At 40.4% G+C, this 13,776-nt stretch overlaps 1 protein-coding gene across 1 annotated transcript in view; it reads right to left on the reverse strand.

Moving 5' to 3' along the window:
* Positions 1 to 455: 455 nt before the first annotated feature.
* LOC141575689 (E3 ubiquitin-protein ligase HERC2-like) overlaps positions 456 to 13,776 on the reverse strand; it is a 36,527-nt gene continuing 23,206 nt past the window's right edge. The window contains 10 exon segments of the mRNA XM_074355550.1: positions 456 to 776; positions 944 to 1,017; positions 1,020 to 1,132; positions 1,442 to 1,532; positions 2,983 to 3,130; positions 3,234 to 3,304; positions 7,728 to 7,896; positions 8,943 to 9,034; positions 9,123 to 9,228; positions 9,936 to 10,171. Coding sequence (XP_074211651.1) covers positions 612 to 776; positions 944 to 1,017; positions 1,020 to 1,132; positions 1,442 to 1,532; positions 2,983 to 3,130; positions 3,234 to 3,304; positions 7,728 to 7,896; positions 8,943 to 9,034; positions 9,123 to 9,228; positions 9,936 to 10,171 — 1,265 coding nt within the window. The 3' untranslated portion in view covers positions 456 to 611.

Consider the following 13,776-nt stretch of genomic DNA (forward strand, 5'->3'; position numbering starts at 1 on the left):
TAAGTATTTGTTTAATATAAACTAATGCACACCAGGCTTACTACCATCACTTCCATGACTCCAGACTCCAATCCTTCCTTAAGTTATAAATCATTTGTAAAATGTCTCATACCTACAACTTGTTTGCTCAGACACACTCATTAATGTATTCAATTCAAGTAACCACTAGTTATAAAGCACTACAGGTGGTTTTGGGGAGGGAAGAAAGAACTAGGGAATGATTCCAAAAATGAGTCTTCTCCATGTCTTCAAAAATATTACAAGAATGTGTAAGAAACAGCCACATAAATATTTACAATAAAAGGTAAATAGACATTAACTCTGATTAGTAGGTGGTTTTTAATGAAGACAATACAAGCAAAGGAAAGGAAAAGGGGGCATTCCAAGACATGGGAAGAACACGAGTAAGAAGCATCAAAGTGTTATGTTCAGGAAACATCACTGGGGAGGGGACAGGTAAAGGGTCAACTGAGTCCACTCAAAATTCATGTTAAAGTCTAACCTCAAGCACCACAGAATGTGACTTTATTTGGAACTGCCCTTATTTGAAAATAGGGTCATTGTGACATAATGAGTTAAGGTCATTAGGGTGGGCCCTAATCCAGTATGACTCATGTCCTTGTGAGAAGAGGAAATCTGGACAGAGAGACAGGTGCACAGGGAGAACAGGACAAAGCGGGGTCAGGACAGGACCCACCTCCATCGGCCACAGCCAGGGTCTGGGCATCTCTGCTTCCACGCGCCAGCTGGATCACTCTGTGGCCAAGGACGTTCACCTACTCAGTTACAAACACAAAAACAGACTCAAGCACAGGCACAGAGACAGCAGGGGGGTTTCTCCCCACAGACTGAGAGCCATACTGCACAGGGTGTCATGACCTGTCTGAGAGTCGGAGCTTATCTCCTCTGGAAATCAGCAGATGGGAAGCTTTCTGAAAGCAACAGGAATGTGTATAATCACCATCTTCAGCTTTGTTGTATTGTCCCCGTGTCCCAAGCGGCCATGCTCTCCGAGGCCCAGGTGTACAGTTCGCCGCTGGATGTCAGGGATGCGCTGTGTGAGCTCCCACAGGCAATGTCCCAGATCCACTTGGTTTTCAGGGTCTCTGTCAGCCGGGGCTTGTCACAGTTCCTAGAGCAAGATCAAGTAATATTCCCTATAATCAATTCAGCCTTTTGGAAAGAAGAAGAAAACAGACATCTACATGGACCCACATTTAGTCAAAACAACAGCTATAGATCAGCTGAACTATCAAAACTTAAAACAGAACATGTGAGGCCAAGTCACATTCATGGAGATTTTTTAAAAATATATTTTTCAGTTCTATCTTCATAAATAACCACTCCTATTCAATTTTCCACAAAACAACTTTCAAAGGGCCTTCACTCTTATTATCAGTAACAGTTTCTTATTAACACATAATGAAGAAAATATTCTTAAATTCTGCTGAAGTTTCTGAGTTTGCCATCATCACCTTCACCCCAAGAAAACACTTTCCCATCGACAGTTAAAGCCGTAGCATGCCGCCCACCTGCAGCATTCACACACACAGGGGCTGCCCGAGCTGGCTGCCCAGAGGTTAATGGCGTAACTACCCACTGTGCCTGGCAGCCAGTATGGACTCAATGAATCTGTGCTGAATAAATGAGTAAAGAGGGTCAGCATTTCAGGGCAACAAGTACATAAAATAAGTGAATGATTATTAAACTACAAAGTGGAAACCCCAGAAAGAATTTTACTTGCCAAGAAGTGGCAAAATAATGCTATTTATTAATGGGGTTGCTGCTATGTCAAATACAGAAAAGATCAAAATTCAGATGAAAAAGTAAAAATAAGTACCTTTGGGATCAGGCAAACTGTCAAATGCAGAGGCAATCAGGCTTTGGAGAAACGCACCTCCACAGTGGGATTATTTAAGCAAAAGTACCATCGACTGCAATTAAGGCACTATGCTCACTCTCCCCAAACAACCCGCTCAAGCTCCTCCCCCAGCATGGACCGTCCTCCCAGGCTGTCCACCCCGCTCAGGACTGAGGACGGTTTTCTCTGTGAGCGGTGTCTGCCAGCTCCTAGGCTCCCGGCCTCCAACACTCATCCCACCACCGCTAGAGCCCATGTGATCGAGGACCATGTGCTCTGCTAAAGCTCATGCTTCCCGGGCTCCCCTGCCCAGAGAGCACAGTGACAGAGACGCAACAGAAGTGAGTAAGGCTTCCAGAAAAGCTCTCAGACAGGCCGAACGGGCCTGAGGAAACATCTGTCTTGTGTGCTCACCTGCAGCTGCAGGGACGTCTTTCAGCGAGGGCGGACAGCAGGCCAGCGCTCCCCAGGGGCACTCGAGCTGCCGCACTAGCTCCAGACCCCACCTCCAGGCTTTTACAGTGGACAAAAGTTAAACGCTGTCTTGCTCAAGTTGTTACTGTTTGGATTTTTCTGTTATAAGGGGTGAAATCTAACCCTATTCAGTACAGAGATGAACTGAGTCTGTTGTATCTAATTCAGTTCATTCCTCAGAGGCCTCATATCATGGTTGGAAATAATAGTAAGTTTCCTGAACTGAAGGGGTATGACTTTTGTAAATGGTTCTTTCTAATCACCAGGATCCACAGACACTGCGAATCTCGTGAAAGTTACAGGCTCTTTCCCCAGAAAAATAACCCACACTTAGGCACTGAAGGTGATGATTTCAAAGATGCTATAAACCCCGCCACAGCTCCAAGACTGAAACCCCCTCCTCGGAGGGGTATCCCTCACATGCCTGGGATTCCAACAACCACTGGTCCCCAAAAGCCTTGTGAAGCAACAAAAATTCAACTCTACACCACCTGGAGCTGTACATTATTCCATTTTTATTCCTAATAATTAAGTAAAACTTGAAGAATCCAGTGCCACTTTAGGGAAAATTATTTAAGGTCTCGAGTTAATTACAGAGCATGAGCAACAGGCTTGTCTGCACACAAGTGCCAACCCTGGCCCCGTACCTGAGTGAATGGCCACCTTCTTGACCACGTAACTGCTGAGAGCTGTGATCTGCTGAGGGTTGGACACAGTCCTGCTGGAGAGGCCCAGCCCCAGCCGGCCGCTGGTGGCTTCCCCACAGGCATACACCTTCCCTTCCACGGTCACTGCCAGGGATAAGCGTGAGCAGAGCATTCACGTTTCACAGCAGAACTATGTATTCAGTGCTAAGCATAATTCAAAAACTGTTTAACATTAAAGGAGTCATATCTGCAAATAAACTTTTCGAACCACCAGCCACCTGTACTACATTCAAAGCAGATAATTTCTCAGAGAATGAAGGAACTTTAAAATGGGATTTTTTAAAAAGCAAAAGAGAAAAAAATAATTTTATACACTTTGAAAATTATAAGTAATCTTATCAAATGGTACAAAGAATTACTGCTAATTTACATGCTTATATTAACCAAAAAAGTTCTTTTCTCTTAGAGATACAAAGTAAAGTATTTTAAGCATGAAAGGATACAATAAGATTTACTTTAAAATAAATAGGAGTCAGGGGGTGTAGAAAATAAAGACAGAAGTGACACCATCTACTGGTAACTGCTGAAGCTGGTAGAGGAACCAGAGGACTCTGGTCCCTATTCTTCCTACCTGGGTACACCTGAACATCTCATAATAAAAGGTGAAAAATAAAATACACATCATGTAAGGATATAAACAAACATTTGGTGAACTACATTTTATTTTAGGTCATGCCCCGCTCATTCCTGTTGATTCTGTCTTTTCTAAGAAGTTATATGCTTAAATTTCCCATTGGAGATGGGTGTGATTTAGTGTAAAATTATTAAATCCCCCATCTAAGAAAACTTTATGATTCCCATGCGTCAGAAACTATCAGTCACCACCACCATGGGAGAAAGGAAGTTCATCGCAGCTCCGATGCACCAACCCACCTTCACATGCAAACCCCCACAAGGGCCACGTGCCCTCAGGACCTCCTCGACAGCCAGCACCATCCCAACTGAGGCTCCCAGGGTTTCTGGCCCCCACGCCCCTCCAAATGCGGTGCAGGAGCCTCAAAATCAAATGTAATTCACGGCTGCTGAATTGCATAAGATAATTTTTGTTGCACTAGAACATGAGACTTAAAATGAATGAGCTCTAACTTTCATTTTCAGCTTCTCAATGACTCAGGTAACTAAGGGATCTGACAACGGGCCAGGCCGCCCAGAACACGAAGCAGCAGAGACGCTCATCTGAGAAGAAGCTGTTTCCAGGCACGAACTCTGGGAGGAATCTGTTCTCTGGCTCCTCAGTTAGCAGCCACACTGAATTCAACTTCAGTTCCGATGCATCATTTGTTTTATCTGTTCTTCAAATCACATCTCGCTCATCCTGTACTATGACTACATTATTTTATTCATGGGAAGCAAAAATGTTTACTGTATTGAAGGCAAGATATATACAATTATCCTCTACAATTTTCACCCCTTTGCTTCTCAGATCTTTTCAAAAGTATACGCTTTAGTTTACAAAACAGCAATAATGCAACCGTATCTGAAGTGCCCTATTTTCTGAGGACAGAGGCTTCTCAGAAACTAAACTTGAGAATATCTGTGGTTCATGCCAAGAAGTACTTTAGAAAAGTCAATTTTTAAGAACCACATGTAGAAAGTAAAATCATCACAGAAACCTCAGGAGGCCTGGCAGTGGCTGGGCCCATGTGGGCCAGAGCAGCAGGGTGAGGCGAGGGCGGGGGCGCTGGGTGGGTACCTTGGAGATAGAGGTCACTTAGAATGGAAAAAAAATTTTTTTTAATAAAAAGGAAAGCAACCTCAAGCAAGCACAGTTTGCTGGTTACTATCAGAAACTCTTAAAGTTTTGTTTTCATCCAGGAAAAAAATCAAAATTTAATATCCTGAGATATACACAGGAGTTATTGTTCCAGAGGGTCAAAATTTCTAGATACCAGCTTGCAACCTTTCAAAACTACAATTTAATTTTAGCTTTTTCATTTGGTGGTGCTCTTCTTGTAAGACCATAGTTCTTTCCTCCTGTACACCAAGTTGAACATGACAGCTTTTACTGACTCAGAGCAATTCCCGCCCATCACCTCAAACACACAGCTACTACAGATGTAGCCGGAAAGAATACTGGTTAAGTGGCCCCAAGAGTCACCACTGGAGCTGGCTTTGTGGCCATGTCCCTAAATCCAGTCATCTGGTCATATTTTTCCTCAAAAGAAATAATAAAATTGGGGGAAGGGTATTATTCAGAGGTAGCGTATGTGCCTAGCATGCAGAGGTCCTGGGTTCAACCCCCAGTACCTCCATTAAAAATACACAAACCTAATTACCTCCCCAACAAAAAACAAAAATAAATAAATTTTAAAGATTTCAAAAAAATCAAAGAATATGAAAAAGTAACCAACAATATTTTTTAATTTGAAAAAAATAAAATAACATAATGAGCTCTGAGGTGCTCTGACAGACACAGGCTCCAAGGCCAAATGTAACTGACTTCTTTTACACCCTCTGCCCACTCTGCCGGCCAGCTGGGCGGGAGTCCCCACCACCACCCCACCCGCTCATGCTCTGGCATGAGCACCACCAAGATCTGCCCGCACCCCAAGGTTCCTACCACCCCAGTCGTCCTATCTCCTGACCTGCCCTCGATGGGCTGTACGTCTGGTCAACAAAACACTCCAGTTCTTGAACCGGATGAGACGATCCAGTACCTGGCACAGTGTTAGGTGTTCTTGGCTGAGGTGGTAAGAAACTGCTGCTTCCTGTGTGTTTTAGGTTTTGGCTTTTTGTCTGCTTTTATTCTGTTTTTGTACAGCTAGGACAGACAACTGAAGGCTCCAGAGGTGAGGTAAGATTTTCTTCTTTGACATGTTGTATCCTAATGAATATTCAAGGGACCAAAATCTCATGGCTTGGGGATAAAAATATAGGAAAACCCTCTCATTGGTATCAGGCACAGGAGGCCAACTTGAAATATTTTTTAATAGTGTTCATCAAAACTATGCAGGGGACACCACCAGTGTCCAGACGTGTGAAGACTGGTACCACGTAAGCATGAGCTGTGGGAAGGCGGGCCTGTGGGGATCCATGTGGGCACCCCCCCGGGCTGGGGGCCTGCCCTGTGGGAGGCTGCCCGGGCCACTCAGTGGTTATTAGCTGATTACTGATACCTGGCAGGGAAAGGAAAATTACACTCAAATATCCAGAATTTCTTCTGTGAATCTACTCAACTGCATAAAAATTCCTTCTATGAGTAAACTCAAATTTTTCTGGTTATTTTCCATACACATATGTATTAATTTTATTTGCCCAGTTGATCTTAGTTGCTACTGAATAAGAAAATGTGAATCTGTAATCCTTTCTCTTAAAAATCCCTATGATTTATTGAAGTGAACTGAAGGTCTCATTAATTAAATTAATGCATGTAGACACTATTGGTTTGAATGATAATGTATGATATAATGTATATTCTAGATAAGGCAGTGTTATAAATATTAGTTTCCCTTCAACTTCTTTGCAAAGCTTCCAAAATAAAACAAGACAGGATCCAAACCCAAGATCTCTGGAATGAGCTGGAATGGCCACAGTGGCCACCCATTCACAGATAAGAGTATGTGCTTCACAGCAGCGCAGGGTTAAGTGCCTTTGTGTCAAAGAGACAGGTTCCTGATGTCACACCCTATAAAGCATTCAGTGCTCAGGGCAGCGACCAGCAGAGCTCTGCTGGCACTGGGACCTGCCTCTGGTGCACATCTGCAAGGGCCCAACTGCAGGGTCTGGGAATAAGAAGCCAATATGTGCAGGCCTGGCAGATCCCTGTCTTCACCCGTGGTATGTGCCGCTCCCCTGTCAACACCCTTTGCTGCCCACTCTGCCCTGAGGAGTAGAGCCTTCCTTCTCCTGACAGCTCAGCATGCCTCTGCGGCCCCTCAGAGCACCAGGTGTGTCTCCCCCATGAACTTCCCACAGCCAAGAGGCCACTCTGATGTGTGTGGGCTTATCTAGTTTTATCCTGCATGGTCATGATGGCATTTGCAGGACAGAGAACAGAGCTCAGCCTACAGTCAGCCCTCACTAGACACATGGTGTGTGATTAAATACAGGAACAGCTGTCACCACAGGCCTCATACAAACTAAGGACCTGAATAAGCAGACGAGAACATAATCGTAAGATGAAATCCAGCACTCAGTAAAATCACACAACAGAAGATGGATGATACGGACATTCTGAAGATGGATGTTGCCCAAAATTGCACAGTGATGCAAACATACTTAACGCCGCTGAACTACACTCGTAAAAATGGTTATAAGGTAAATTTTATGTGTACTTTATTACAATAAAGAACTTTTTATTTAAAAACTAATAATAAAACACTTAGCACAAAAGGCTGTAAAATACATACCATATTACCTCCATAGGAAAACACAACCAGGGACAAATAAAAAAGGAAAGTACAAGGATGTGTATCAAAATATTAACGTGAAATTTCAGATAGAAAATTAAACATCCTTATTTTCCCTTTTAAATGGTATTTTTCTAAATACTGTATTTTCCTACATTAACTGTTTTCCTAAATTAAGTTAAATTATAATTTTTGAACACTCAACTAATATTTACTGAATAGTCCTGTGGGCACAAATCTGTTATCATTATGAGATACACACTAATTAGACGCTGGCTTTTGAAAGGAAGAGCTCTGGCATGAGCACCACCAACAGCAACAGCTGTCACCTCCCACTGCTGCCTTTTTCATCTTCTTCCTCTTCATTATCTGAAGCTAAGAAAGGAACAGCAGCCAGACCCTCCTCCTCTGCACGGATCCATCCCAGCAGGGTGAGGCCATGGATTTTACAATCAATTCCTGAGCTCCTGCACTGCTTTATCGCAATTTCAATATACCTGTGATACTAGACACAAAAGGAGTGAGCTGCAGGCTTTTCAGAGCAACAAACACCAGATCCCTGAGCTGGAGAGCAGGACGTGTGAGACACAGGGTGTGCAGAAAGTTAGAGCCCCTTTTCTTAAGTGCTAGAAATCCTAGGCAAGGCTGACGCAGCCACGTGAGTGGGGTCTGCCTTCAAAAGAAGTCATTGATTCACCAGGGATGTCCTTCCAAGGCATGGGACTCGTGGTGACTCTGTTACTAACATGAAATGGTGTGACAGCCTTACTGAATGACCACAAACATTTCTGTCTCAAAATTTCCTTAAATGAAGATGTATTAAGAAAGAGATTAGATGTCAGGTAGCCACAGAGCCTTCATACTTTCAAAACATAATAAAAATACCTGATTATGGACAAATTAGGGAAAATAGTACAAAGGGTCCCATAACCCCATCAACTAGTTCAACAGCTATCAATGTATGACCCACAGTGCTCACATATGAATTGTCCTAAGAAAATTCCAGGCAACATGTTGTCTCAAAATTTCAGTATATATCACTGAAATATAGGCATTTTAAAAAGTATGCCCACAGTACTGTTATGATAGCTAAAACAATTACTTTTTATATCATCTAACTGCTAGAAATGATCAAATTTTCTGACCAGGCAACAACTTTTGCCATGAACTTTTACCCCTGCTTCTTGCTAAACATAGTGAGGAAGAAATTTGTTTTGTTTCCTTTTCAAGCTGATCTGATAGGCAGTAAATTCAAACTGTATACCTCTCAAAGTTTAAAATAAATACAATTATTTAATTACAGGGGGAAACAGACTCATTGTTAGAACAGAAATGATCAAAGAAAGTTATATCTATCTTGTAGTAGCTTATGGTGAAAAAGAATATGAAAATGAATATATGTAACTCATGTATTACTGAAGCATTGTGCTGGGCACCAGAAATTGACACAACATTGTAAACTGACTATACCTCAATTAAAAAATAAAAAAAAGAAAGTCATCTCCACTGTCACTTGCAAACCATCTGACATTAGACAGGAATGCTACCTACCTCTGTGCAGTCATTCAGGAGGGGCACTGTGGTGTTGGTGGGGTTAATGTTGACTGTCTTTAATTCAATTAAGTTGTTTTGGGAATTTTCACCTAGAAAAAAAGGGAGGATAAAGGAATCAGACTAAGGAGTTTTTATTATGGGCTAGAAGATAATTTTTGAGTAAATGAATTAAATTACCTGACACAAACACTAGAGAAGGCATGTAGCTACTGTCAGCAGGATCTACTGTCATTTTTAATCTATGAACAAGAACAACAGGGAAAGTATCCAAATGAATCCAAAGCTTTAAAAAAAAAAAAAGCATTCTCAGTAAAATTCAGCTATATTTTCGCTAATAAGATAGTAGCTTAAATCTAAATAAGATTTTTTAAATACATCATTTGGCTTGAGACTTAGACTCTGCATTTAAGCTGGCAGAAGCAAGAGAATTCTATTTCATTACTTGCTCATTAGAAGGAAGTTTCCCTCTAAGCCCCAGAAATGATGTGTTCATAGACTTCTGATCTAGGGCAGTCCATTTACATCCATCAAAGAGTGGGTTATAGAAAACACGAGAGTCATGGTGAAGAAAAAGCCCCTTTCCCCAAGTCTACCCTGCATGTCTGGATTATGTACACTTCCGGCCGCCTTCCAAAGATCATCACACATTTGTCAGGATATATTAGAAAAACTTCTAACCAGAAGCTGAATCTGAACTTGTACATTTCACATGAGGGAGTAAAACAATATAAAACAAAACACCCTATTACACCCTCTATCTCTTGGTCAATTAGATAAAATTCCTTACCTGTATTGTTTAAAATTTCTGACAATAAAAACTGGATGGCATATTGCTCTGCAACTTTAAAATAATTACGAACTAAAATATGAAATGAGAACTGACAGGTACCATCAGAGTATAACTTAGTTTACTTTCAATGTTCATGTTGAAGCTGTAAAAGGTAAAGTCACCCCAATCAGAGTGTGTGTAGAAGGGCCTAGGGCACGCACCTTTCCTTGTGAGCTGGAGGACTGCCAGCAGGGCCGGCTGCCATCAATGAGACAAGAAGCCTGGTTCATGGATGATGACACGTTTAGGCTCTTCACCATCCACCACCAGCTGTCCGGCAGCATCACTGGCTGACTATTGTGACAACGCTTCAACTGTTTTCCAGAACGGCCGCAGGGTACTGCAGACCATCCTACTGAATGGTGGTCAAACCGTGCTAACAGGTGTGGGACAGAACCTTTACAACCAAGAAATAAAGAATATTAACAATATTGTGATAATCATTTTGCAATTATATGTGTAACAAATAATCACACCACTTTTTAAGCATCACATCACTTTAAACTTACACAATGTCATGTGTCAATTACAGCTCAGAAAAAGCTGGGAAAGTAATTAATTAAAAGCTCTAATAACCCCAAGAAAGATAAATATAAAAAAAATTTATGCACGTGTAAAATTTGTATAAGATAAAAACAAAAGAATAGCTCAAAAGCAGACTAAGGGGAAACACAGAGACTGAAGAGCTAATGGAACAATAAGCACACGTCCAGCTGACTGCAGCAAAAATGATATAAACCGAATTATAATGGCACAGTAGGACTTTTCAAGTGCTGAAAAGAAGCCCCAGCAAAAATATTTTTCAGAAATGAAGACACGCAAAATCAAAATTCTTAACCACAGAGACACATTAAAGAAATTATTAAGGGTTGTTCTTTAGGCAGGAGAAAAATGATGAGAGGTGAGATGTGAAAGATACAGAAAGGAACAGAGAAAAACTACAATATTAAGGATGTGAAAAAAAACTTTAAACAAATACCGATTACATAAAATCACAATCATTTGTATTGTTAAAAATGTGTCTGTGTAAAGTTTTTAAACATAATAAACAAACATGATAATCAGAATGAGGGTAAATGAAGAGGATTTAAAATTCTTACATTGCTTAGGAAGAGGGTAAAAATATATAATATTAGATTTTGTTATGTCAAAAATGGATACTATAATATCTCGACTAACTACTAATACCAAAAATGTGTATGTATGACTTCTAAGCCAGTAAGTGTGTGATGGTGAGGGAGCTGCTAAATAATGAAGAACTTACCAGTCCAAAGAAAGATAGAATACAGAAAGGAGAACAGAAAACAGATCACTGAGAAGTTGATCAATTTAAATAAAAATATTTCAGAAATTGCCTTAAATGCAAATATCTAAAAGATCCAAATAAAAGACAAAGATCATCACACTCAAATTAAAAAAAAAAAAAGTAAACTATTTACAACCTCCCAGAAACATAACTAGAACACAAGATTACAGAAGAAGTGAGGGTAAAAGGCTAAAAAAGGTAGAATAAGCGAACACTAGCTTCCCCACAGGACTGCAGGAGGCATTCTTCTAGGCATGCATAAAACACATGTAAAACCCCATCACATGCTGAGTCTTAGATCATATACAAGTTTCAAAAAAATATATCAAAGGCCAATCAGGGTACATAATCTGAATGCAATGCAGAAACCAGTAAAAAGATAGGTAGAAAATGCTGACAACTCTGAAAATTTAAAAGATCAGTGAATGCAAGAAAATAATTCCACTGGAATTTCTAAAATACTTTCAAATGCACGATAATGAGATATTACCACATATCAGTATTGCAGGATACAGCTTAAGTTTTGCTTGTAGATAAATTGAAAAATTTAAGTTCATATATTACAAAAGATAAAAGTGAGACATTAATGAACTAATAATTCAAGGGAGGGAGGTGGGGCGGGTGGAAATCTAGACCTAAATTCCCCTAGAAAAAGAAAGGAATGATAGTGATATGAGAGACAGAAATTCAGAGCCAAAAGCTGGTTACTTGAAAAGACTAATAAAATTGATAAACCCATGGCAGGCTGATCAAAAAATATAAATTACAGGTGTCACAATAAAGGCATCAGCCTTAAAAAGGAGAGAGCTCTGTAGATCCCACAGATCTCCTACTTGAGACACAAGAACATCACAAATTAGGACTGGAAAAGAATTTCCCCAAAATGATGAAGGCTATCTATGAAAACCCACAGCTAACATTACACTCAATGCTTGAAAGGCTGAAAGTGTCCCCCCTAAGTTTAGGAACAAGACAACGGTGACCACTATTGCCACTTGTGTTCACCCTAGTGCTGGAAGTCCTAGCTGAAGCAATAAGGCAGGAAAAGGAAATATAAGGCATCCAAGTGGAAAGGAAGAAGTAAAACTATCTCAGTTCACAGACAAGTGATCCTACATGTAGAAAACCCTAAAGACTCTACCAAAAAAAAAAAAAAACAAAAAACAAAAAACCTGTCCGAGCTAAGTAATTAATTTAGCAAAGTTGCTGGCTACAAATTCCACACACAACATGTGCTGAAAATACACAGCGTATACATGCAGTGTATATTCCTACACACCAGCAACAAACATTCCAAAAAGAAAAGTTTTAAAATAATTTAATAAAGCATGACAAATAGACACTTAGGAATAAATTTAACCAAGAAGGCACAAGACTTATACACTGAAAATCACAAAACCCTGCTGAAAGAAATTAAGGACCTAAGTACATGGAAAGCCACCCCTTGACAATTTTAGTGATATGCAGATTCAGTGCAATTCCTTTCAGAATACTGTTTCTACAGAAGTAGAAAAATTCATCCCAAAATTCATATTTGCTTCCAACAGACAACAAATAGTCAAATAATCTTGAAAAAGAATAACTTTGGAGGAGTCCCATGGTCCCCTGCAAAAGCTGTCATAATCACAGTGTGTGGTGAGGAGCTGGTGTAGAGACAGACAGCCCACCAATGGCATGGAAAGGAAAGCCCTCAGGAAAGGCTCTTCCATTTACGGTAAGTCGATTTTCAGAAAAGATGCCAAGATCATTCAATGGTGAAAGGACAACCTCTTCAATAATGTTGGGAAAACTGGGTACACATGTAAAGGAATAAAACTAAACATTATACCTTACATTATACCATGTACAGAAATTAACTCAAAGTGGTTCAAGGGCCGAAACTGAAAAGATAAAATTATAAACCTCTTAGAAAGAGACATAGGGTCTTATCTTCATGACTCTGGATTTAGTAATAGCTTATTACCAGAAGTAAGTATGACACCAAATGCAGAAACAACACATAAATGAAACTTCATTAAAATTTATAACTTTTATGCATCACAGAATCCTACCAAGAGATCGAAAATACAACACACAGAATAGGATAAAATATTTGCAAATCACATATCTGATAAAAGTTTACTGTCTATAATACATAAAGGCCCCCTACAACTCATTATCAAAAGTTTTTAAATGGGCAAAGGACTTGAATTGACAATGTCCTCAAAAAAGTTATACAAACGGCAGAAAGCATGTGAAAAGAGGCTTAATGTCATTGAGAGAGGGAGGAAAGAAAGAAAAAAGGTAGGGAGGGAAGGAAGAAAGGAAAGAAAGAGAGGAGAGGGAGATAGAGGAAGAGAGGAAGAGGGGAGGGAGGGGGTAGGAAGAGGAGGGAGGAGGAGGGAGGGAGTGGGAGAGAGAGGGAGGGGGAGGGAGAGAGAGAGGGTGAGGAAGGAGAGAGGGAAGAAAGAGAGAAAAGAAAAGAAACAAATGTTGGTGAGACTGTGGAGAAACTGGAACCCTCATAAATTGCTGAAAGAAATGTTAAATGGTGCAGCCACTATAAAAAAAATGTTAGCAGTCCTCCCCAAAGTTAAAGAACTACCTAACGACCCTGCAATTACACTCTTAGTTTTGAAGACAGAGACTGAAACAGATTCATACACCAATGTTGACAGCAATGTTATTCACAAGAGCTGAAAGGTACAAACAACCCA

Source organism: Camelus bactrianus, chromosome 31 (assembly GCF_048773025.1).
Source record: "Camelus bactrianus isolate YW-2024 breed Bactrian camel chromosome 31, ASM4877302v1, whole genome shotgun sequence".
In the NCBI taxonomy this organism is placed as follows: domain Eukaryota; kingdom Metazoa; phylum Chordata; class Mammalia; order Artiodactyla; family Camelidae; genus Camelus; species Camelus bactrianus.